Genomic DNA, 27962 nt, shown 5'->3' on the forward strand with positions numbered 1-27962 from the left:
TTTTAATAAAAGACATCCTCATTCTTTAAATTCACATCTTTCACTACTTCATGTTCTTTCATGAACTTCTTCTTCATTAATTCATTAAATACCACAATATTAAATATAAATAAATATCGAGGTTAAAGTTAATTTGAGTTACATCAGTAAACTATTTTAATTAAAAGAAAACCAAAATTGTGCCTTTCTATGTAATTTGAAAAAAACTGCAGTGTACTGTGATGGCATCTAACGATTGGAAGTAACACCGCCATAATATCAGCTCGGCCATCCCGGAGTTTAATAATAGAAATTTTGAGAGGAGTATGAAATGGAAACGTCAAATAACTTTCTGGAAAAAGTATCTGCAAACATTCAGACGTATATAAGGAACTGATCATGTATGCAGCAGTGTTACCAAGCCCTAAAACAAGAAGTCCGCATGTTTATTCGGAGTTCTTCGAAAGCAAACTCTTCAAATAGTCTGTTTTGAGTGTCTAATGCTTTCACTGCTATCAGTGACTTCCTTGTCCACTCTGTTAGAGTTTTGTTTATTAACTACTCAGCCAAAATATTTTCAGAAATGTGCGTTCCACTCTTCTCCATTTTCTCTTCATACTCATTTTTTATTTATCTCACGGGAAAGTTTCTTTCACTCACTTTCTTTGCATAATTTAAAATGGAAACTTCTTGTAAGTTCACATCTATACTTCTATGCGGGTCCATCATGAATGAAACATTAAATCAAATGACTAAATTCCTTGCGCAAACAAATGCTTCTCCTTTGTTTTCATCTCCATTGAATTCCTAGTTTCATCCGAGTTCTGCCAAGCATTGGCGATCCGTCCTTATTGTTGATGAAGCGCCTCGTACGGGCATTGATGTCCCACATCTAATGCTCTATGCACACAGATGGTTATGCTGCAGTAGAACCAGGAGATATTTACATTGTGCTTTGTTTTCTGTGGGTGCAAATAACTTACAGATGTTGATACAAACTGACCATTGTAAGTGCATGATAAATATGCATTTACTTAACGTTATGTTTGCCTGTTTAGCCTGCGTATTAAACTGCCGCAAATCTCTTTATGAATTGTCTAAATTAGATTATGCCACCTTTTGTCTTCCAACAGAAGTAACAAAGAACTCCAGCAAACCAATGCAATATCTGCGGATTTCTTTTATCCTTTTAATTAAAATTTTATCTTCGTTTATCAACGTCTCTTTGAAGGATAGCGATGTATTAAACAATAGTGTGCATTAATACCACGAAGAATTAAAAGGGATAGATTATCATAGCCAACATCTTCAGGAGAGTACAGTGTGTTAACCTATCTGCGATTCAAAGCGTTTTTATCTCAATACCAAAGTATACATTAGAGGCTTTAAAGTTAATTAGCAAATCATAAATACACGTATGACTAAAGAGGATAGTCCAACGCTACTTAAATGATAATGTATTTTATTTTATTACATAATAAAGCTTTCTTTAATGAATATTGTATTTAATGATTATTTTCTTTGTTATTAATATACTATTGTTGGAAACTGAATTTCTAAGATCGAGATAGTGCTTATTTTTAATAAAATACATGTTCATACTTTAAATTAATATCCTTCACTACTTCATATTTTTTTTTCATGAACTTCTACTTCATTAATTCGTGAAATACTAATATAATTAAGTACCATAATATATCGAGAAAATATAAATATAATTGCAAAAGCCTTCTAGAATCGTTGAGCAGGCTTCCATCTAGCAGTGGATTGATAATGGCTGCAGTTTCATATTTTGATATGTAGTACCCAAAATGGTGTTTTATTAACTCATCGTGCTATGCCGCTGAGCATTGACTGATAGTTTTAAAGAATTCAATATTTGATTTCGTTGAGACCGAATAAATGTAAAACAGTAAACAGAAATTGCAAAATGTACTTTATTTCTCAATTCGAAAAGGTAATTATAGTATAGAACAAGCAGAATCGACGCGCCACAGTTTCTATTTAAAGTAATATTATTTATTTTATAAAGATTGTCTCAGCGATATGGTATTTTGAAGTAGTTTACTGTTATTAAGTATAATTTAAGTTAGAATGCGAAACAAACTTAAATTTAGAATGATACCTTACATTCAACGTGTTTCTCTTAGATAATTAACACTATAGCTTTAGCACTAAAATACTACACCTTCGCTTCGAGCTTCTCGCCTGTTTCGAATGGGGGGAGGGATGCGCAGTTCCTATTTAACGTTGTGAGACGTGCAGTATCCATTTGCCAACGGCAGCCAGGAAGTTTCATCGGACGCGGTGAAACATATGTCAATGTGAATGCCGTAATTTATTTTGTGTACATGCAAATTGTCAACGGCAGATGCATTGGAAGCTGCTCACTGTAGCTTCGGACTGTGTGAGCCTAGATATTAACTGCACTCGCTATGCCGAAAGAACAGAAAATCTTAAATTGGCTTATTTGAAGTTTTTCGTTGTTTGTTTTTCATGGGAAATTTGTAATATGCGCACAATATGTCTTGATGTTTACAATATTTGAATGAGAGTTTGATTTGTGCGCTGTATATGAGTTCTAGTACATGCTCAACACCTGTTTTATCCTGGACAATCCATAAAAGGCAATTATATTTCGCCTCTCCTTACGTAAAACTAAATTAACGAATACTGACTCTGCAAAAGGATTAAATCATGACCAGTAAAGTGAAAATAAATAAATGAATCGTAAGAAAGTGTGATATGCAAAAAATTTAATTTAGAAAACACATTTTTTTAATTAAAAATCGTTAATTAAAATACGTTTAAAATTAAAAAAAAAATAATAATAAATTTTATTTAAAATTATTTAAATATTTTAATAAACGTTTACAATTATTATTTCGATATCAGCCTCATTTGAAGCTCGGTGTCACGATTAGGGTAATTGTAACTTCCTGTTTCTTTAAACTGATTATACATCAGAATCTTATACGTACGTCTAAATATGTGCCGCCGTTTAATCATAGAATCATTTTAAGTAGGCTCATCGTAGACACATTTAGGTTCTCCGTGAGAGTATAGTGGTTTCACTACTCCTCACTTGTTTAGAAAGGTCTGTGTTCGAGTTCCATCATTGACTGTAGAATTTCTAAACGGCTCTTCAATCGAGGATTTAGTTAGCCGATCTCAGGAGGAGGACTAGAGTTTTTTCCAGTGAATTATTCCAGGTTTTGAACATAGACTTGCACAGACAATTACATTCAAGGGAACAATATAGTTTAAGTCACTGAAGGTCCGAATACCCAATAATGACAACTCCAATTTTAGCGTACTATAAAACAGTGTTTCATAACCACGAAAGAACTTTAATTCGGGCCCGTAAACGTTTTAAGATTGCATAAAATATTTTAATGATTAAAATGTTTTAAGTTAAAAATCAGACAATTTTTTTTTTTAAATTTAAAATTCGTCTCAAAACATTTTCTTTAATAAAGCACACCTTGATAACTTTGTGTTATAAGAACGTGCATTTGTAATACCCACTGTGTCCTTATAATATACCTACTGTCATTCTGAACACATGAGAAACACACTGAATATTTCCTTTTTGTATCAGTAATTACTGTAATATCTGCTAATGTTAATAATAACATACAGTATTTACATTTTACCACATTAAATAATCTCTAAACAATATACAAAATCAACAGGCATCACTCGGTCATCAAAAATCTTTTAGGAAAATGCATTCTTTCAAGGCAAGAGTGGTAAATCAACTTGGTTGCTCACCACCTCAATTTTTATATGAAAATGGCTGCTATTGTGTACTATATCGACCATTTCCGAAGGTTGGCTTTCTGCTTCTTGGGACACTTGCTATTATCTTCCCTCCAGAACTGACTAATTAAGGTCCAGGTGATAAACTAGAAAAAAAAGTTGTTTCAATTTTCATAGAAAATCCAATTTCACCTAAATCCCAATGCACTTGACATTGCTGGCGTATCCGCAAAAGATCAACATTTAACTGGATTAACCAAGGTACATTAGGGAAATCCAACAATCGGCAGGAAAATAATGAACACAAAGTAAATATAAAAATTAAATAATTAATAATCGGCTCCATTGGTATTTTTCAAAATGGCGTTGATTGGGCATTAATACCCTATTTATAAACTGTATTTCCGAAATATTTCTTATTATCACATATGAAAACTATTTAAAGCTCCATTTATTGTAATTTTTTTGTTTGGATGAACGTGGGGACCGCTAATGTGAGTTTCTATTCACGCAAAATTTCAAAATAATCCGTTCTCCTCCACCGCTATTTTCCGTCTGTATGCACACACACACATACGTAATGCACTTTCGTAAACCTATCTATCTATCATGTCTCACGAATGCCTGCCTCCATCGCTAGTTTTATATCATTTATGACATGAAGTTGAGATTGTGGAACCAATTTACATATAAATACACATTTTCCTGGGATCCTATACGGTTTGTGCTCACAAAATGACAGTATATAAATTAGCGTGGATCATAGCTTATAAACTGGAATTAAAGTCTGAATTATTCACAATGCCAAAGCAGCCATTTGCGTAATGTGTCCACTGGAAGATTTCAAGCTTATTACCTCGGCCTCATAGAGAACAACAGCCACACCTTCTCGATCACTGGAAATATCTTTGAATGCTGTTCCTCATAAAGACCATGTAACGTACGTATCTAAATGCTAACTAGATAGGTTATTATACCACAAAACAGGGCTACTTCGATCACCAGACGTCGATAAAAGTATATATCAGTTCTGTGTGTTGGATGTGCAATTTACTCAATCAGGTGTAAAGAATTTTAGTTGATAACAATCTACCGGTGGAATTTTCTGTTCATAGTTTTTATCTTCTCAATTTTATATGTAGTTTTTTGATTCAAGATTTTATTTTTACTTTCTTTTAGGAACGTATCAGCGATTATCTCTGAGTTTTGAACTTAAAAGGAATATTGGGTATTTTATATTCCAAACCTATCTGCCATCTATTCTTATAGTGATGTTATCTTGGGTGTCTTTCTGGATAAATCATGAGGCCACTTCAGCGAGAGTTGCCTTAGGTAAGTTTCTTTTGACTGAAACAGTGGCAATTACTATATAAATATGACCTTGACAATGGTCAATAGGAAACTTTAGCTAAATTTTACATTCTATATACATTTTCCAATGTATTGTATTATTTTCAGTAAATGAAGAAGTGTAGAGTAACATGCCTAAGAAAAATTGACGCTTTAAATACCAGAGTATTAGATATTCTGATTACAAAAGTGCCCAGAAGTTAGTTGCAAATGCGGCGTTTTTGTCTTTTAAATTTTGTAAATGTAATTGCTTAATTTTTACACAAATTTTGACAACTGTCTCTAGAAGCTCACAATACATCACAATTTTTTATAGTTCTAATGTAAACCGTTTCAGGAGAAAACAACCGGTAAATTCAGAGAGGCCGATAGCTATTGACTGGACAATGATAAGACAGTTGCATGAAGAGAAATCAGGTCTTAAAACGCCTCCATAATGATTTCAAGGGTATTATAACATATCAAGAGAGAGACGAGTAGTGTCTAGAAGGCAAGTTCAAGGTCGGTCACAAGTTACAACATCAGAGAATGATCGATAGATACCATGGGGAAATGACAGTCAGACAGTTCTTTCATGAGTTCACAGCAGCCACAGTAGTGGCAGTTCCAAGGCAAACTGTATAAGAAAGGTTTCAGAATAGCTCGTCAGTCTCTTCACATAGCAGAGCGCGTCTGACTTGGTGCACTTTTAAGTTACTGACGCGTGTGTTATGCCATAAAACAACCAAAACTTTGAGGCATCAGTATATTATGGCTTTAACTTGCATTGTGTTTTATAGACACAAATTACAAAATCGGTTTCCGAAAAATAAAATAAAACCAGACTGCTTTCGTACGAGTCCGAACTTGGCGATATTCTTTTAAAAATCCGATAAAAGTTCCTCGTATCATTGGCGAGATTCGAACCTAGGCTTTTCCCCATGGCGAGAGGAGACATAGCCAACGTCCTACCCGCGAGGTCATAGTGTAGAGCATCACCATCTATGGAAAGAAGTGAATGGACCCGTAAATTCTGGTTTTTACTCTAGCTGGTAGGGAAGTTGAGTAGGGTACTTTTCTTTTCATGCAGATGAATCGAGGGCCAGTCATAAAACAGATTTTCTATGTATTCATATGGAGAGAGTTTGGAACACGTTCTCATCTCTCTCTCTCTCTCTCTCTCTCTCTCTCTCTCTCTCTCTCTCTCTCTCTCTCTCTCTCTCTCTCTCTCTCTTTCTACGCATTATGTGGAATAGGCGCAATATCTACACATTTCAGATAGCTATCTTGACTGCTGAAATATATAGGGAAGATATTTCCAGAAATGTGAGAGATTTTTCTGAGTTTTCATAGTCCACGAATTCACTTACACGGATGATAATGATCTTCTACATAGAGTTCAGCTAGTCCACGGGTCCCAAAATGAGAATATTCTTCGTTTCTGTTAGCCTGCCAGTTCTGCAGAGCTGAATCCGATTGAGCATACTGTACATGATATAAGTTTTTGAAGACTATGTACACTTCGATCGCATCACAACCCTCCTTGCGCTAAGATTTGCTAATTTTGAGGAGTAGATTTTATTACAAGACCTTCCTATCGGTCTTATAAACAGTTATCGTGAGAGGTGTTTGACTGCCATGGAACGAATATACCCTCTGTTAAATACTAAAATTGTGCACGGGTAATGCAGCTTTGGTTATCTGTTTCATGATTATTATTCGTGAAAATATAGGGAAATGTTTCTCCAAAACTAAGTATACTGTTATAATTATGTTGGCCCAATCTATAATCCACCTAGATCGCAGTTTCAGATGGTAGTTTTCCTTCAAGTGGTACAACTATATTTTTTAGAATCAGTAGCAGCTTATCTAGGTGGTATGGAAATTTGTTAGGGTTTATCTTCTGTTCATACTTTTAATGTGAACTGTTATTTACTATTAGTATTATTATTTTTATATTGCTAGGCTTCCAGTTCAATTATTCAGTATCTCGCCTGGAGAACGGAAAACTTATCATCGGCATCTGTCCTCTTCTACTAAAGATTCTCTTAATATCCTCTCAGATAGCACAGTATTCATGATCACTGGTCTCTTACACCAGGTGGGAAAGGCCTGAATTTGAATCCCGTCAATGATGCGAGAAAATCTGAAGAGGCTTTTTTTCACAACGCTGAGTTAGTCGGTTTTGCATGAAGGTTGCATGGTTCTTCTCCCGGAAGAACTTTTTCGTCTAGAAAACAGCAAGCCGACTTAAGGATCACGAAATTACAGATACAATATAATAACGCCTTAGTTGCTTTGGTGCATAACACCCTCCATACCATTGCCTTAATTTTATATATGAATCTTTACTGTGAATCGTACTTGAAGAAGGAAATAAAATCGGTAAGGGGTATTCACCATAAGGTCCTATAAAAAGTGCTATCTCACATGACAACAGTTCTTTATCATGAGAGTAACCATGAAACTGATATCATCAGGAATCTTTGAAAAATCTATTGCTGTCCTTAAAAATATGGTGAAATGAAAGAAATATGAAATGAGGTACATCAAAACGGCTGACTGTCCAAACACTGCTGTTTTTATTAAGAAAAGCGTGGGCCCTTTTGAGAAATTGTGATAAGTGAAAAAATCACTCTGGTTGTGAGATTTTAAGGGAAAATATTAAAATTGCATGCCTGAGCATCTCTTAAGTGTTCATGAAGATCAAGTGGGGTTTCTTCTAAAAGACTTAACTTTTATGGGAACCCCTTCTTCTTGCCGAGAAAAGTATTTACTCGGGGAGGTGGGGGAAGACTGACTCTCTCCCTGGGTTCAACGCTGTGCCTTTCTTAATTAACAAAATGGCTAACATAAACTCGAAACACCGTGATATATTAGCAAGAATTCTGGTACAGAGGTAGACTGTGAATGCATGCGCCTCAGTAATTACTGGTTACATTGTGCATATCACTATAATATGATTATCACAGTCGAAGAATTAAAAGACCTGTAAATTCTTTCAAACTCTTTTTGCCTCTGAGGTTTTGAACATTAGCTAAGACTGGGTAAATCTTTTATTTCATTGATTTTCATCATTAGAATGAATATCGAACACTGTTTTTTCGATTTAAAAAGACGGATTTAAAAATAATCTTTATCGTATATACTTTAAAGAAGAAAGAAAGAAATACGACTTTGGGGTTGTGCGAGTAAATGCATGCTTTAGCTTGTGGCAAGTCAGTACAATATATTTTCATCTTTTTTTGCTCATCTGTCGCTTTGCATACATTGTAAAAAAAAAAAAAAAACTACAAGAGTTTTTCACTTGTAAACCCGAATTCTGTTTCTAAGCTGCCTACTTCACCCTCTCGGAGCAGCATTTAAGTACCTGGTTTTAAATAAAGTTCTCTTCTTCTTTGAAATATTTTCTAGCCGGAGTTCCCTCCATCATAAAATTCGAGCTATTATCTTAAATCTCTGCAAACGGATGCAGCAAATGAGAAACGTCAAATGCGTCAGCATCTCATATTTCTATCAATGGCAGCAATATCACTAGCTAAATGGAACTTTTAGGGGTGAAGGGACGAGGAAGTTTCATTAACTCGGCTATAAATTGTCCGTAGGTATCACGACTGTCCTGACGATGACGACTATCAGTACTGGAGTCCGGTCATCACTACCCCGTATCTCCTACGTGAAGGCTATCGACATTTACCTTGTGATGTGCTTCGTCTTCGTATTCGCTGCACTGCTGGAATATGCCGCTGTGAATTATACTTATTGGGGGGCAAGAGCGAAAAAGAAAGCCAAGAAGATTAAGGAAGCTGAAAATCAGGGTGGGACGTATGCTGTAAGTTTCATTTTTGCACAATTTATCTTTACTGCTGTAAACTGTTTTATTAAAGGAAGTCTTACCTGCTTCTCTAAACGTTGCTTTGGTGTACAATTATGCCTTTTATAACAACGTAATATTTAAAATTATATAAATACAACTTATGTACAAACTTAGGTTTGCAAAATATATTTTTGTTTTAATTTTAACAGGTTAATTTATAAGTAACATATTTTTGGTTAAATACATTTTTTACAGTTCTTTTATTAAGTTTAAATACTTCATTTCGTTTTCTTTTATTTCTTTAGTGTGTGTTTTTTTATTCCACGCATATCATTTAAAGTTAGATCATTAAACATTCGGATGGCTACTTTTATTTGTTATTGTTGGTAGTTAGCTTTTAACTTATACAGAGAATAAAAAAAATATTGTTTCTAATGATAATGTTCCATTTTATTGTTCTTTACTGTCGCATCAAACTTTGTTGTGTGTGTGTGTGTGTGTGAGTGAACTTTTCTCGCTTTCAGATATTTGATGTTAGGGAACTGTAGGGTATTGGCTAACCAATAAAGAAGATACGAAGCGAGCCTTTAAAGCCGCTATCGACTATTGGTTCTCGATTTCTCATTTTATCTGATTTGGAGCAAGAAAATAGAAATCGTTATCTTGTCAAAATTCCGAGGATCATTTCTTCTCCTTTATTTATTCTATTGTGGTCTTTCTATATGATATTTCACTATCGCTATGGTCTGAGATCGAAACAAAAGAACAGGCTATTTGTGGTTGTTTTATCGCTTGTATTTGTATAAGTCATAAAAAATATTAATATTCAGTTTTTGAATATTGAATTTAATGTATGCTTAAAATAGTTTCTTTTAGAGACAATTTATCTTCTTCAGACATTTTTTATGCATTTTAATAAATTATCTCTTCATTGCGAATAAATAATGAGTATGGGCTTGGCAAACCCAGGGTCCTGAGCTGGATATCACCATCCTTTTCTTTCTTGGTGATTTCTCTCTCTCGCAGGGTAACTTGGGATTTTTTTTGGCTGGTGCAGCATAAGCCTCAGGCTTCCTTGCATGATATGACTATTAATAATAATAATAACAAAAGCACACGAAAGTAGAAACTGGTGAAATTTTTGCTCTGGTGCATTCATTCATCTTTCTAAGGAATGTAGAGAACTCGGTGTTGCTAAGTGCTTGAGTGGATTATTTGCCTACGCCATGAGAGCTAGTTTTAGAGTGGAATGTCGCTTTTGGCTGTTGACAAGAAATATTACTACGTTATGTAACATTAATAATTTATAACATTGGTTGTTATAAATAGAAATCATGATAAATACAAAAAATAATATGGTATAATTGGTATTCTCTTAACCTTTTAATTTTTTGAAATGTGAATTTATTTATTCAGCTAATCATTTTTTGTATAAATATTTCATTATTTTATCATATACCACAATCGATATCACAAGCTTATGAGCATTCCCATTCAAATATAGAATAATCTAATTTAAAAAGTATAAAATTGTAATGGGGTGGGCAGTAAAAAATTTTAGAAACCTGTATTAATGAAAAAATTTCTAAATTTCTCTCTTTGCATGATTTTTATGGCATACAGTAAGGCAAAATTTAAACTATAAAAAAAGAATGGTAAGATAGCAGTTATTCAGCTTCACAAGTCATTCTGATGAGTTGGTTGGTTGTAAGGCTTTAGGCCCATTAGCAACTTAGGCCATATTGGCCATATATAATGTCTGCAAATTGCTTGTGTTCTGTAGTCGGTTTGCTATTTGCTGGACGAAAAACTCGAGTTTCCGGAACCAAAGCCATGCTGTCTTAGCCTGAGACCGCCTAACCCAGCCACATTGTGAAAATGACTTATAAATTTTCTTCGCGTCAATGACGGGATTCGAACTCCGGTCTTTTTCACCCTATGTGGGGAGGACGGTGATTATATCAATTGTGCTACCGACGAGGGCCCTTTCTGATGGATTGGCCCTATACGTCACCAGTAGAACGAGTGGAATACACACCACTAATCATTAATCATCCTTAATTTTCCACTAGCGTGTCAGTGGTGGATAAACTGTTGGCTGGATGAAAACCACTATCAAATATGCAATTAAATTCAAAAATCAACATTATTATTTACATGACATTAATAATACATCGTACTTTTATGCGGTAATAATAATGTTATTACACATCATAATAACATGTGGTAATAACACCAAGGAAGTTACAAAAATACCATAAAAACCAACAGAAAAAATCAGTTACTGAACATTTTTAAATTAATGTGAAACTACACGTCTCGACAAAATTAACAGAACATATAGAAAACGTGGTGTAACTCGTGCAGTCAAAAATTTGGTATGGTGGTATACCATAGAATAACGATGAAATGAGGAGACAGCGAAACACTTCGGACAGGTATAAGGGACATTTATAGGGGTTGTATAAGAATTACCAAAAAAGGCACATTACAGAAGTCGATACAAGATGGTCGAAAACATGGTGTCATGATATTAGTACAGCATACGATCCCCTCCAACTGCTAAACAGTCCTGACAGCGGGGATTCATGCTGAATGTAAGGGTGTCTATAAGATTCTGTGGCAACAAATTCCATTCTACCACCAGCGTAGACCTTAGTTCACCAATTGATCGAGGAGTTGGCTATCGACGTGCAATGCTTCGCCCAAGGGCGTCTCACACATTTTCGATCGGATTTAAGTCTGGTGGCAGTGCTGGCCTCTGAAATCGTTGGATATCTTCAGTTTCGAACTAATCCTCCACTATTTGAGCTCTATGTGCAGCGGCATTTTCGTGCATGAAAAGATAATCTCGGCCAATCCACACCCCTAAAAAGTCGCACATAGGGTTCGGTGATCTGTTCTTGGTACCTCTGTGCAGTTACGATATCCCTATAAAAAACGTGAAGAGGGGTGCGGCAGTTGATCATTATTCAGCCCTACATGATAACACTGCCTCCACCGTAAGTGTCCCTTTCTCTGATGTTGGAGGTATGGTTTCTAGATGAAATAACGTCTAGAATCTGTTTGTAGTCTAAAACGGGACTCATCAGAGAACAGAGCTCTACCCCATTTGTTGGGGCTCCAAGTCACATGTTCACCGCACTAACTTCGACGATCTCTGCAGAGGTTTGCGGTTAATGGGATACAAACTACTGGCTTCCTTGCGTAGAGTCTCCACTAGAGTTGAGCCTTCTTAACACAGTCCGGTTGGAAATGTTTTCCCCTGTGGCCTCAGCAACCTCAAGAGACAGTTGATGACATAACATCGTAAGATTCTGTCTTGCTGTTAGAGCCAGATAGCGGTCTGTTCTGGTTGACGTAGCCCTCGTGCGACCTTGGACAACTCTTCTTATATCCTGAGTATTGGAGATGTGACTATCCCACTGAGCAAGCCAAAAAACGGAATGAAGTGATATGGTGGCAACCCATGGCTTTATAGGCATGAATAATTTTCATAATGTGCAGCTCTGTAAGGTGTTTGGATCGATTTCTATTGGATATTCGGAATTTGAATGCCAGGATGCCTATTATATCAAATATGCGCCTTCAAAAACACTGCTCGCTATAAAATATCCATGAAAAACATTTTATTCTCTTAATTTTGTCCAGCAGTGTATATTTCGTGACGCACTGGTTTTAATCTTGGTTTGAGAAGGAACAATATTTCGAGACGCCTACACAGCCGATGCCCGCGAGTTGGACAACACGCCTGTTTTAGAGAGAGAGAGAGAGAGAGAAAGAAATTTTTGTCATATATATTTTGTCAATGAGTGATTTTAATAAATTTGCCTGCAGTTGAAATAATCATAATATTAAAAAATCTCTTCTGTTAATCGAAGGTAATAATACTCTTCGGACAAAAAAAAATGCCATTTTGACATATTGTAATCTGCAATAAACGTTTTATTATCCGCAGTACGATACAAATGTCCTATGTGAACATAAGGAAAACCAGAACATTTTATTTGGATTAATTTTCAAGCAACAGGTCCAGAAATTTGTTTTTAGAAATCTTTGCTACTACTCTCTAATGATTCTGATCATTGTTTCTATTGTGCCTTTAATGAATTTAATGCAAATTATATCTCCTTCCTGGTTATTGTAAATTAATGGAGCGCGCTCATAAAATCACCTATTTTTCTATAATGAAAGTTGCAAGGGCCTTTCTGCAGTGAGTTTTGGCTTAAAGGATAAGATAATAATATTTAGAAAAAATATGTTAATTATGTTAATCTAGTATACTTACTACAATACTTATTAAACAGGGACTACGGATTTTAGTGAAGTCAAACATTGGCTTCTAAATTGAAAACCAAATGAAGGTAATTTTTAGAGCTATATTAATATGTATGAAAGGGGTTATACGTGACATTCATTTACTCCAATATCAAGAGCAGAGAATGCACTCTCATTACATTGAACGAAACCTGCTAACATCTATTATATTTCCAACCACTCTAATGAAATTTTGTTCCCTCGCAGGAATTCGCTCTGTTTGCTGGTACGTCTCACTTATCTGCATATTAGAGTTTTTAAAAGCATACAGATTAAAGCTGCGTCATAATTTAGCTCATAATCTTTGAAACCATCTCGAGTGGAAAAGACCTTTTTGTTTGGACTTGATGCTCTGTTTTGAAGCAGATGACGATGCAACATACCCAAGAAGCAAATAAGCGTGATTAATCTAAATAATTTTGCAAACTCCATCTCATGCACTCACTATTCTTGTGGTAATTCGTGTGATTTTTATGGTGCCAAGCATATTGTACAATAAACGCTGTAAAATCCGCACGTTTTGTTAAGAGACTCACATTTTGCAATTTAGAAATATTAAGAAATAAATCCGGCACTAGTATCAACAATTTGTCTTTAAGAATCCTTGCAAAAAAAGGACTGACATTTCTTTCTTTATAAGATGCTTCTAGGACTATCTTATCCTCTAGTAATATGTTTTAGCGGTCGGTAGGATTAAACCGCATAGACAATGCAATGGTTTTAAATTCTCAGGCAGAAAAACTTGCCTTTTATAACGAGTTGCCCTGGTATTGGACTACCTACAAACAGATGATTTCGCAAAAAGGTTAATCGACCATGCGTTTAAAAGATGAGACAGTTATGATAGCCCCAGGATTGTCTGGTGTCACAGACAGTAGGTGAACTCTAGTGACAACATGCAGAAAATAACTGTAAAGTAGTTGTTCTATGCGACTTTTCATTCGGTATACCAAATCAAAGTTGTAATAAAGTTAAAGCTGTCTACTGAAAGTAGTGCAATATCAATGCAAATCGTTACAACGGCAAGTTTGTTCTATCGGAAATTTAAAATAATTTCAATTGGCTAAACATCAGCTCTGCCAAACAGGTATGGGGTTCTCAAATCTTATTTTTAAAAAAAATCACTAAATCATCTAAAAGATACTGTAATTTATAATCTATTGTAATTATTAATTGCACTGAAACCATATACTTTTTCTTTGTTTTTTGTATTTTTCTGAAATATAGTTTTAACATGCCACATTACTTAAAGAGCATGTGTTTAGAATTCTACGTTGTCCTGTCAATATTCATTGGTCAGCTGGATAAAATCGTCTGGACTGAAGAATTGTTAATGCCATTGTAGATGGTATATTTGTAAGGATTTTTATTATCAAAATGATAATTATTATGATTTAGGCAGAAAGAAGTTCAAGCATTGTCTCCTGATTTGTATATATAATAATGTAGTTATTTAAGATGTATTAAACTATGCATTCTCTTTTATATTCATTTTTTTAAAAATTTTATTGCATGTATTATCTAAATATGGAGTATTTCTCGTTTTTGTCCCGTTCTTTGTTTATATTGTCCCGTTTTTATAATTGCCCTGCATTGTATTCTTTAAAATTGATTTAGTCCCGGTTTTGGGAGTCAGCATCTGGTCACCCTACTATTACACGTATTTAAAATTTCGCAGGTATTAAAACCAGTAATTATCTTATTACCACATTATTATGCAAATATAAATCTTCATAAAATGTTGGTATTGCCTAAGCTGACCTTCTTTGGTTCCTCTCGATTTTACTCAGTGAAAATTACAGCTAGTGTCCCACTATGAGGGTGTCCTTTTATGATTTTTATTACCAATACCTCGTTTACTAACCGAAGTGACATGCTATATTATGCAGATAATTCAAAGCTGACAACCAAAATTCACCCAGGCGACTGTCCATCTCAAATTTCCAATTCCGTCAACCTAAAGATAATAAACCAGAAGGCGCACTTCTGGTGCTCCAGCCAGAAATAAATTCAGCTAAATCGGCTCCAATTATTTTCTCTTTGACATTTATCTTCCACAGGACCTCCTCACACATCGGTGGAGGGTCAAATATTCCAAAGGACGAAATGCACGTTGAGCAGGTAGTCGGCTCGACCCACAGCTGACATTTTACCCACAACGAAAAGATTCAAAAGAAATGTGGCCGATTGCGCTGAATAGCTAGGCAGCCCATGCTTTTTTTATTTCTGGTACCAACTGTATACTCCTTTCTATAAATCGTTGAAGATTTCTTTTAGGATTTTTAGTTTCTTTGATACTGGAAAGATAACAACACCATTTGGTGGTGATTCTCTCTTTCTTACATTCAAAATATGTAACAGCAATTTTAATAAAAGAGCAAGATCTTTAGAAGGGGGCTGGAAGCTATATAGTGTTTTTGTTGTTGTTGAAGAAGAGTCTCTGTCTGGATAAATAACCCACAGTAATTGCACTGTATTATCATTTATCATCTACCTTTATACGACACAACTAACGTGCTTTGTACGAATCAAGGTTTTCTTAATCATTATGTTCTTAACTGTCTGAGTTTTTGCTTCATATATGCCTCCAGCATTTATTGCATGAGTGTTATAAACGAACATTTCAATTTCAGTATGCTAATGAGTTGATTTCTTCCTTTAGGGTAGCAATTATGCATATAGTTGAGCTAAGAGAAAGTTTTTCTTTAAGCTTCGCTGGCTGTTTCCTTTCTTTCGATTTGTTGCATCGAAAAATGTTTTTCTATAAACCTTCTCCCATTCAGCTTTTGGTAAATATCAGATACCAATGATAACAATAAAGAAATACTATTTATGTTTGATGCAACACTTTTGTAATTCATGTCTTGTAAAGCGAAGGCGCGCGTGATTTATTCCTCCGATATTTTCAGTTTTATTTGCTTTGTACACTAAAATATCAGCGAAGCCTTGAAAGTTATACTTTCAACGAATCTGTCCACTTCCCCAGACGTCACCTGTTGTACATAAATAAACGGGTGTTAGGTTTATAACGTTGCAATTTTGTCTTTATATAAGAAAATATTTCTTAATTTGCTCCCTCTTTTCATCAAAAGGAATAGGAATATGGATTTCAAGAAGAAACGGGAATAAAGATTTCTGCCAGCATTACTCCTTAAAAAACGTATGATGAAACTGCCTTACCAACATGGAAGAGAATCATATATTTGGATATATGAAAGTTTACTGACGAATCTAAAGCCTCGATGGTAGCGCATCGCTTAACAGCTTAGCTGTAAGTAGAGATGCATAGCCTTGGTGTTGTTATTAATGCCTTGCTCAGAAAAAAGCAGCGAGTTGAAGCGTAGTCAAGAACGCATGACTGTCATTGCCCGTGACATGAGCGCATCCCTTAGAATAACAGTGATGTATCGGTGCAGACTGTGTTAAGATCTGTAATCAGTAGCTGTCGACTGGAGAAATACGCAGAAGAAGGACAAGGTAGCGCGGAGGAAGATATGCCACGATCGAGACTACGACCTTCTTCTCGTGATATAAGAAAAACATCGAAACGGAACACTATATAAAATATGAAGCGATCTTCGATATTCGATGGAAGGTAGCCATATCAACGATCCCTCCACAGCGTAAACTAGCGCAACTTGAAATAGACATACCCATTTGTATTGGTGTGGTGAACGACGACAGTGGTAGTTGAATCAATGGAAATGTGTAATATGGTTCGACGATTTCGGTTTCTCGTTTTTATGGTACAGTATTGGACTTCAAATCACTCATAATTTCTGGATTTGAATCCAAATGAGAACCTGCGGGGTCATTTGGACACATTACAGAGCAGCAGCAGCAGCTGCAACTAATATGGGCTATTTGAAGACATGCCTTTTCATGAATGGTTTCTGTATGTCCTTTCACAGTTGTGTATAGACGCCATGACAAGAATTTCTCCTCTCATCGCCGCTAGAGAAGGATCATGATACCATTAACTACAATTTCTAATATTTTGGGAAGTCAGTAAATATTTTATGGTAATTCAAAAGAGGAAATAATGTTGAAACCATAGAACTTACAATCGTTGGGGGTTAAAGGGTTTTAAACATCTGTATTTCCGAAAAAGATAGACCCATCCAAATACCAGAATTAGAAGTTTAAATTAAGAGGGTTTTTTGTTCTTGTTGTTATATGACTGGTTTGACAATTTTACTGGAGGAAGAGCTGAATGTTCGGTTTGGAAGACGCTCAACCCTCGCCTGATTAGCTCTGCTACGGTGTGAAAAAGATTCTTCCGGAAATCGAATTTAAACCCATTGCCACACGGTGTGGAATTACGTGATTACAACCACTGCACCATACACTACGGCACGTTGATACCATCTAAAGGAAATATGAGGACAAGTGAAACAAGATGTCTATTGTCCACGAGTGTAAATTTAAATACGTTTACTGAAGAAGAGGCATGTTGACTGTGTTGGATGTGCGGGGATTATTGAGCAGTGGTAGAGAAAATATGTCGTTCAGGGTGATGCGCGATTTTAAGACGTTTACTGAATAATAGGCATGTTAACCGTATTGCAGAGATAATATGGTGTTCATGACGTGTGCTTCCAAGTTAGACCAATTCTGTTCTTTTTTTATGAGAACCCCAAGGGCGAGTGGAATTAGAGGTATTAGTACTTTGTACCGTGTATGGGTTCGAGGTTCAGAAGATCAAAGAAGATGCTTGTGTCCATGGAAGTATTTGTAGAAAAGACATGCAGCAGAAACAAAACGTATATGAGACACGAGTGAAGAGACTTTGTTAGAGATGAGCCATTAATTACCCTAACCGCCCCCTTTCGAATGGAATCTAGAAGCCTGAGAGAGGTTTTGGGAGCACCACCCCAGGTGTGGAATCAGTGTTCCATGGTAGTGCAGATTTGCGATTTGTACAAGTAACGCCGAGGGGGAAAGGGAAACCCCAAGTTTTAGATTCAGAGGAAGTAATATTTGTTATGTGCTTATGTCAAGAGGGATTAGAAGTCAAGGTAATCACCAATAGAAATATCATGATCTTGCCTAGAAATCAGAATTTCAGGACCATCCCTGAAGTCTTTCTAGCTCACTATGAAGAAGCTCTGCTTGACGGTGATCATTAACTACTCTACAAATCTTTACATCATCTGCAAATTTAGACATAACGCCCACTGTCCCCTCATCGATGTCATTTAAGAAAATCAAAATCAACAGTGGTCCCATTATTGATCCTTAGGGAACCTAACTTCTTATATTAACCCCAATCTGAGGAATAACGATCTATCACAACCTCCTGCCCTTAGGCCATCCTGATATCCATCAAAGGATTCTCGCTATGTTTCCAACCTGTTCCAGCTTATAAAGTAACCGCACATTTTCTTGTGCTTGCTGTTCCTCCTCCAGTTCCGGTTCCTTTGAGTCCATTTTCGTTGTTTGTAAATGGGTCTCACCGCTTGATGTTTCCCATGGCACTATGAGGTTCTCCTTGACGATGGTCCGTCTCTGGCCTGCTACTCACTGTTCGGTGACCTGAACCTGACCTGTCTAGTTTCGTCCTGTACATTGCCATGTCTGTTTCCAGCTTCGTTATTTCGTAGTATGCTGACATGATGAACGTATTCATTTCAATTCTGCACTTCATGTGTTGGCTTGTTCTTTCATCCTGTGTGATACTAGCGCATTTGCGCAGGAAGCACTTCCAGGTGGTTGGGCTGAGTGGTCTTGCCCATCAGACGTCTCCGACTTCTCCGGCCTTAAGCGAGCGAATTTATCCTGCTCCACACTCAATGCATATTTTCAGTTTTTCTACAACTCATCTTCATCTAGCTATGGAGGTGGGCCTATTTGGCTTCGACATCCAGTGGTGGATGATAGTTATGGGAACGACGCCAGATGGCGCTATTCTTTGCCTGAGCCCGCCAGTTCAACCTTGGAAAGGTAGTTCCAATCAAGCGATTTTCGCGATATTTTTTTTTTCCGCCCTGGGATTAGAGCCTGGTCCATGATATTGGTGGTCCGAAGTCGTAACCACTGGGTTAATTGCTACCCCGTAAAGCGGCATCCAAACATATGCTTATTTTCGTAGGCGTACGATATGTGTATAAGTGCGTGCTCATGAGCCGATTTGCACGTTATGCCTGGTTGAAAAACCTTAATAATAATATTATTATTATATTATTATTATTTATTTCTTTTCTTATTCGCGTCCTCCAGTGTAGCTGTCACATTGTTTTCTTTTATTTAGCACCACGGGAAAATCAATATTTTTTTATTTAATTTTTTTTTTAATTTGGAGTGGACCTCTAGAGGAATCGGGCCTACATTTTGGCAACATCAAGTGGGTCAGAGTCTAGTATTGAGACAGTACATGTGCCATTGGGACTGGTCCACCTTCCCTGGTGTGGACGAGTACCCAGAATCATCTGTCCAGGTGACTGATGCTTCTGGGTAGCCAAGCGGCCAGACACAACAACATAATACACACAAACCTACGTCACTCGCATATCTGGCCCATTTGTAGTGATACTGTTCTTCACAGAGACACGAACCGACCGGGCTAGCCGGGTGGGTAAAGTGCCTGCTTGGCAACCCAAAGGTCGCGGGTTCGAATCCCGCTTCGAGCTTGGATCAGAGTACTGCAAAAACCTTGGGAGGTGCATTATGGCCACAGAAGCCGATGCGCCAACAACTAACTAACTAAAACAAACAAACAAACAGAGACACGAGGCGGAGTTGAATTGACGTTCTAGGAGCTGCCCCTTACAAAAAGACACGTCCACGTGACCGTGGTTGAAAAACCTGTAATAAGTAACTGTAGACAAGATCCTACTCCCTGCGCATGAGATCCACTGATTAATTACAGCTTATTTGTTCTAAGGCAACTAAGCACGAGCATTGTATGTGCTATAATGTCCGTAAATTCGTGCATTCCTAGCCGAGTGAATTAAACGTAAAGCCACGAGTCTCTGGAAACTTAGCCAGGATGCGAAATAAACCAATGACTGTTCTATGGAGATGCAAGTTGAACTCAGCTTTTCTACGCTGTGCAGAAGCACAGGGATTTTAACCACTATGCTTCATAAGAGACAGTAATCACGAAGATTTATGTAGGAATGTGAAGTGTTTCTAATGAAATATCAAGAGAGCCGGGTTCAGCAGCCCCTGCCGTGGCTCTTATACGATACTAACTTCTGTAGCTTCAGGTATAGTCTTTTGCAAATGCACTGTATTCTGTAATGGTTTTTTTACCAAAAATTGCACACAATGCACGTATTAGTGTCCCCATACTTTTGATAACTTAGTGTACCTTGCGTTTGGTGATTAATCACCAGGAATTTTCAGTCATGGGCTCCTATTCACTTGTAAACAATGCACACCCGGTACATGGCATTTGGCAGCCTTTATGGTATTGATGACTGCAGATCGATGTCCAGCGTAGCTTCGATACACAACTCCCCTCAGATCGCAACGTTAAATCCTTATGATACTAACGGATGATGAAACTGGATGGGAATTCCTGCTTAGGAATTAGTCAATCCCGCATCAATTTTTATACATAACATTAGTTTCTTTGGAATAGTTGGAATAATTATTCTCAGAAAGACATACATCAGATTATTTTCTTTTGCTTAAGTTTTTTCTTTTCGCTTTTCACTTCTTTTAACTGAAATACATCGTTTTTCTATGGCGTTTTCTAGAGCTGAGCTTCATATTTATTATTAATGATAGAAGTATTGCCCTCTAGCGGATTTTCTATTTACGATCGATGGGTGATAAAATTATTGTTGATACTATCAACAGTCTACAATACTCTGGGTATGATTTATGAGGTTTTTCATGGGCAAATAATATTTTCCAAGCACATTTATGAAAGTGGCACAGGAATGTAGTGCTGCGCTATACTAAGTCATGCTATGTGTTACTTCTTCAACAGAAACCATTTATCTTTTTTGTTACTTCTTCTATTCATGGTAAGGAAATAAAACAGCATTCATGCTATGGCTATCAACGAAGTATGGAAATTATTAATGTTCCTAATATATCAAACCCCTATCATAAATCTGGACGACAAATCATCCAAATAAAATAAAGAATTATTTTCATTTAAATTTTATTTCATATAGCTATTTATGATCATCTTATTTTCTGATTAAATCAAAAGATTGTTATCATCATAGTCTGAATACCGATAAATAGCCAATAAAATTATCTATAACTGTGCACAGCCATTATAATTCATAAAGTAAATAATGCTGTTTTATTTCTAAACGATGTCTGTTCAGCAGTGCCCTGTTTTATTCTATTTTATCCGAACACAATTACAGGCAGCTAATGTTACAGCTGCTGCCCATTCTTTGGTTTCCTCGGTTCGATGCCTATTTGTTTGATGCAAGGGTTTTTGATAATGCCATCGATGAGGCATTAAGGAGTTTGGGAAGTTAAAGAAGTCGGCACACGATCGATCCAGGTGAGTGGCACATGACACAATAAAACTTGAACTCTGTGAGTGAGCTTGTGTGTGTAATAACTATTAATTAAGACCACATGAAAAAAAAAAAAAAAAACACTTAAGTAACTATAACGGGTGCTTCAGTGTTGGCAAAAGAAATAAAGTACAAAAGTTAATTTGCTTGTACTGTAACTCCAGGAGCATAACAAATTAAATGAATCTTAGTTTTTAATCAGGTAAACTACCGCTGGTGTGGTTGGGCATACTGGGACATTGTGCCACATAAAGACACGAAACGAAGAATTTCATTTCAGTAAATATTCTATGTTCAGGAGAAATAGGGATCAATGCAGGCGTGAGCGATTGATGCTTCTGATCAAAAACTGTTGGCAGAAATGTTTTCCTAAGTCAGATCAGGTTAAGGCGGCTAGACAGTGACCAATGTGATCGCGGTATTTGGACAGTGACCACAATAACATAAAATTCACTCTGACATTGAAATTGCAGTAACCCTGAAGGAAAAGGAAAATAGAGACACTTATAATGATGATAAGAAGTTAAGGAACACATGATAAAATCTGCAGACGCTAATATGTGTTTCACCGCGTTTATGACGCAAAATAATGCTTAAAATGGACAGATCAGTATGATGTAAAAAAAAAAAAAAATTAACACTAGGTTCACCCGGAATATTTATTCAACTACCCAAGTATATTATGTTTGTGAATTCTGGGTGTTCTCAGATCGATTTTCTTCTTTTACTGGACGAAAAAAATTAATTTCCGGGAGGTGGAAGCTTGAAATCTACGCCTGAGACCGACTAACTCAGCCACGGAGTTTAAAAAAAAAAACAAAAAAACAAACATAAAAGTCCATCCCATCATTGTCAGGATTCGACCCCAGGCATTTTATACGTGGTATGGGAGGGAAAGTGACAATGAAACTGCGCGGAGATCAGTGTCATTGTTACTTTCGGCGGATATATTGAGCTTACTGATTTCACCATTGAGTTGTACAGGTCTCAGATAGAAACATTTCCTCTTGCACCTGGTCAAGCCGAACATTCATTGTCTGTGCTGATTGAGGGGTGGTCTGTAGATGACGTCCAAATAATAATAATAATAAAGAATGGCCCACACCTGCTCGATGGAGGCGAAATCCGCAGAACTGGCTGGGCTGGCCAAGTCAGTATATAAACCATTAAAAAGACATTCAGAGAAAGTCCCTGCAATATGAGTTCAAGGCATTTCCTGCTGAAAAATGGCGTCAGATACCCCAGTAAGAAAGGGGAAAGCAATGTATTCCAGAATCTCTGCCACATATTAACAAGTAGTAAGATAGCTGTTGACGAGCACCAAAAGGCAACCGACTATTAAAACTAATCGCTCCTCACACTATAACACCAGTAGAGAGTGCATTATGGTGTTCGACAATGGTTCTACGATCATTGCATTCCCCACGTCGTTTCCACATGCGATCTTCGTGAGAATACAGTGGATTCCTCACTCATCAGTCGTTTGAAGAGGTCCATATTCAAATTCCAAATGCAACTGAAGGAATCAGATAGGCTTCTTCAATAGAGCCGCGAATATCCGAACTCCAGTGGAGGAAGTTCAGATAATTGCGAAGGATAAGAAAAGGAGTGGAAAAGCATTCTCTGGAGCAACCAACTAGAATGTTCTAGCAAAGATTACACTATCTGCCTCTTGGAGACTGCTTTTCATGTATGGTGTTTGACCGATGGTTTTTGGTATTTTTGAAAACGCTACCCATCCAACGCTAATGCGATATTGTGGTTCAGAATCTTAAGCTGTTGCAGTTTAGTCGGGGCCAATAGATATGCATGTTTTCTTCTATTAAAGTGTCAATTTTAAATAACGATTTTTAAAATTCTTTTCTCATCTTAATCCGATGTGCTCTTAATCTTGAAAAATTACGGAACAATAATTATCTTTTATAGTTGTTAGAAGTAGGTGTAACATTCATCTACAATAGCTGATCAGTAATTAATGGCGCATGATTTTCTTTCTTGCAAAAAATGCTTCTCAAATGCAGCGGCAGGTTGGTCTTTGATGAATTACCGGTTATAGAAACATTCAAAATTATACTTCTCAACAGTCGGCAGTGATATCATTATATCCGACCTGAAGTGATTTTCAGCATCTGCGTTATCGAGTGGTGCGTAACAAAAAATAAATAAAAAAGTGGAAATAGCCCCGATTTAATTACGGTGGGAAGTAAAAATTATCGCCCTGTCATTACAACACGGTTCGGGTAAAATATGTTACATTAATTTCCACTCTGAATGATAGGAGAGTATTAAAACGATATTAGACTGGCTGGCGTCTTTTGGGTTAAATAGATGAGCTTAAAAAATGGGCCAATTAACAAAATAAACAGTTCTTTTCCCCATTTATTTTTTTATGCGTAGACTATTAAGGTTAATTCTCTTTTTCCGCACTCTCATGTTCAATTTATTTCCATAAAAAACATTGCTAAATACAAGTTTCAGTGAAATATTTGATAATCAATGATTGTCTTTCCGGTTAAGAACAATGCCTGAATATATGGAAAGCAAGAGGATGTTGTAAAACTTTTCGCTAAAATAAAATCAATGTACTGCTAGAAAACAGAGCTCTCTCAGTGTGTGTGCGCGCGTGTGTGTGTGTGTTTATATATATACAATCATAAGTAGATTATGTTGTATTCTTCCACAGATAGTTATTCATCTACAAATTGATGTGCCAGCAAGCTATCCCAACCTATAGTAGCTCCTCTTCGATCTGTACTGCAAACGGAGCAAAATGTTCCTGCCATAAAAGTAAGAACTATGCGAATCTTCAGACTATGCACACTTTTGAAATATTACACCAATATTAAGACGAAAAACATGACAGCAATGTTCAAACAAAACAAACAAAAAAATTAGATTGTTGATGGCAATTACCACCCTTCTCAAAAATTACCTAAAAGAGGAGAAAGAAGGATCATATGCATAACTATTTTTCTAGCGCTTCTTCATAAAAATAAATAAATAAAAATTCTTCGCAGCTTAACGCTTCTTTAATTAAAAGTTCCGATGATATTAAATTAAATTAATGCTCCCCCAGACGTTGTCGCCCGCAATAAACAAGGTTTTTGATGTTTTATGAACATTTTTAAGTAGAATTCCTCATATTCTTCTGTCGAGGTATAAGCGACGGTATTAAATTCATTTACATAAAATAAATAGGTAAGGAAATAAAGTCATAATTAGTATGAGAGCATTACTAACAGCTTGCAGTTATTCACTAGGCGATAAGCTGGCGTCTGTGACCCCTTTGTTACATCACTATCTTAAAGACGGCGCTCTTTTTCACACCTTGAAAGAAAAACAAACAACGAAACAAAAAACTAGATAATTCTGCTTATCACACAGTTCTCTTTTGTCTTTGATTTCACAAACTGCGTGTTATCTTATTCTAGAAATGCTAAGAACACAAATCCACCTCTGACTTTAACTTTTGACCTTTAAACATTTAGCTTTCGATTTATTAAAGGCTGGAGTAACATTAATGATCATACACGCAGATTTATGGTGGTTTTAATAAATTTAGTTTTACAAAATAAAAATTATAGTTTAACTCTTATAAAAAACGCTATCTTTAGATGGTATTTAATTTTTTATTTAATTAAGATTTTGTTTATAACTTTTTTATGGTTTTACTTATTGTCTCAGGTTGTGTAATATATGCGTGTTAAAGAAATCTTCATTGTTTTCTTATATACCACATGGCAGCGCGTTGGCCAAAAATCAAAATGGCAGATTATACTGGGCCAGAATGATGCGTGCTTTGGTTCTTGAATAACTGTTGCCGAAACACAATCGACTATAGTTATTCAGGTCGCATTCCGTATAAAATATCACAAGGAACACCCCTTGAGTAATATGTTGTGTGTGTGTGTGTGTGGCATACCTCTTTTGTCGAGAAAAGCTCTTTTCGTAGTCAACTTAATGGGGTGAACGACCACGCTTGGCTGATGAGACTGTTGGCCAAGCTTACCAATCTTTTTCTCGAAGTCTAAAAAGCCTACACGTCTCAAACTGCAAGTACTTGAACCAGCAGTTTGGAAGATTATTCGCCGACTGCTTTTTAAAGCAAGATGGGCAAAAATATCTGAACCCGTACAATGAACGAGTTTGGTAATTTTTTGTTGCAGTCGTACTAACTATTAATGATAAATAAATATATCTTTATTGAAGCTGTGAAATATTTAAAGGGAAGTGAACAACAGCTCATATACACTGTTGCTTAAAAGTTAAGGAACAAATACACAAGCACGAATACATTTTGAAACAAATACAAATGTATCCAAATTTTGATAATTTATGAAATAAAGCAATCTTAGTTTGTCTTAGATTGGTGAGAAAGAGATTCTTCAGCTTAGTTTGAATATTGTTCAGTACTGGAATTGAATTCCGTTTTGCCAAAAAGAGCCATGACTTTTTGCCATATGGCATTTGTATGCTTATTTTCGCTATTTCTCTGAATATGAATACAAAATTGGTCTGGCTAATATTTTAATTATCTACGTCACCATCATACGGATACATTAAAGCTGTTATATCTTCATTTAAATATCTATTTTCTTTATAAGCCATTTTCACTTTCTAATGTTACACCATTTATAAAAAAAAGGGTGTTTATTCATTACTTAAGTTACGATTAATGTCGGAAGCTGTTGTTAAAAGTAATAATATAGTGTGGTAAAAGACACCGCACCATAACTCATTCATATCTTAAGGTGGAAAGTTCGAATTTATCTTGTTTAATTATCTTTATTCGACAGTTTCTCAAAAAGCATATTTAAACTTTACCGAAAACCCATCAATATTAAATTGTTTTTCATAAGGTTGTTGCACTGCAAAGAACAAGAGTATTTTCTTCCATCAGTAACATACTTAATTCCTTTCGAGACATCACATGAAGTTTAGGCGTGTTTGCTAATGTGGATCAGACGTTAATTAGAAATTTTATTAGTGGGACTAGGATGTAGGCGTTAGTTCCTTCCATGTATTATAATTTGTATTACGTCCACTTAGGTTTTATCTATTTGGACGTATGTCCTTCTCTTTACTTTTTCCGCTTTCCCAAATCTGTGTAAATTGTACGCAATCAATCTCCCAGTTAGACATTCGTCATAAAAAATCTAATTAAATAGTGGCACCGAGTCTAATTTCGTAAATCGCCTCTGACATTTACGAGCAACCGACAGGTACTTTTAAGGAAAAAAAAATTGTACAGATATTTCTCTCCTCACCGATTTTTATGGATAATTAAGTTCTTCCATATTTTCATTAATGTAATGTGTAAACATATTCGAGTGCCGACGCCTGATAAGAGCCGCTCACATCAAAGATTGCTGGCTAGCATTGAAGATTAACTGCACTAATTTGTAATCATCAAGGATGCCATTCTAATATGCTGATAATTCATTTTTACACGCGGATTCATAATCTGACATTACAATGAAATCTGCAGGAATTCTGGAGAGAACAGTAATCATGCTGAACTTTGACAAGATAAAATTACCATAGGAGATATAAAATAAACAATTATGATGAGTAATTATATTAATTATATACGAATACAATTTTCATAGGTGAATTCCATTTGGCAGCATTTAGTGTTCTCTATTATACCATCACTGCAAATCTTTATTTCGTGTATTTGTATTACTTGAGAATATCAGATTCATTGGATTGGAATTTTTGTTTAAAATATCAGATTTCTGCAGATAACTGAAATACATTATACCATTTGTATTTCAGTTATGTGATGCAGCCATGGATACTTTCCATCCACCATAAGAAAACGTACATATTACGAGTACAAACCAACGATGTTACTTTTGGTTATTGTTATAGCATTGCCAGAGTAACTGGTTGCTATGACAAACGGCATTATTAGTGTAAAAAGGCTTAGATAACTTTAGATGGGTTGAAATCTAAGCTTCTGCCTTCCTTATAAATGGAATAAAATGCAGGAATACCAAAGAACTGCCCCTTTCTTTGTCTATATGCGCAATTCTGACTTAGAAGATGAAATAGCGCTGTTGATGTCAGTCTAAGCAGAATCTACTGTTGTTATCAAATTGCGTATAGGAGTATAAGGAATCATTTATATTAAAGATCCCTTCGTTGAGATAAAACTGTGGGCAGCAGAGGAACACTTCATTACTAAACCAACAACAATATGGTGTATGCTGACCAACACACTTCCATTTGCACAATATATTTGCCTGCCATGGGAAGTGCATTGT

General features: G+C 36.0%; 1 protein-coding gene across 1 annotated transcript in view; it reads left to right on the forward strand.

Annotated features, from left to right (window-relative positions):
- LOC150088044 (gamma-aminobutyric acid receptor subunit beta-like) overlaps positions 1-27962 on the forward strand; it is a 239974-nt gene that overhangs the window by 186996 nt on the left and 25016 nt on the right. Inside the window, exons 7-8 of the mRNA XM_090369302.1 lie at positions 4921-5073; positions 8676-8902. Of these exons, the coding sequence (XP_090225428.1) occupies positions 4921-5073; positions 8676-8902 (380 nt within the window). The remainder of the gene's footprint in view (positions 1-4920; positions 5074-8675; positions 8903-27962) is intronic.

The sequence above is a fragment of the Mastigoproctus giganteus genome, chromosome 3, assembly GCF_048544385.1.
Source record: "Mastigoproctus giganteus isolate SK-2022 chromosome 3, ASM4854438v1, whole genome shotgun sequence".
NCBI classification, from domain to species: domain Eukaryota; kingdom Metazoa; phylum Arthropoda; class Arachnida; order Uropygi; family Thelyphonidae; genus Mastigoproctus; species Mastigoproctus giganteus.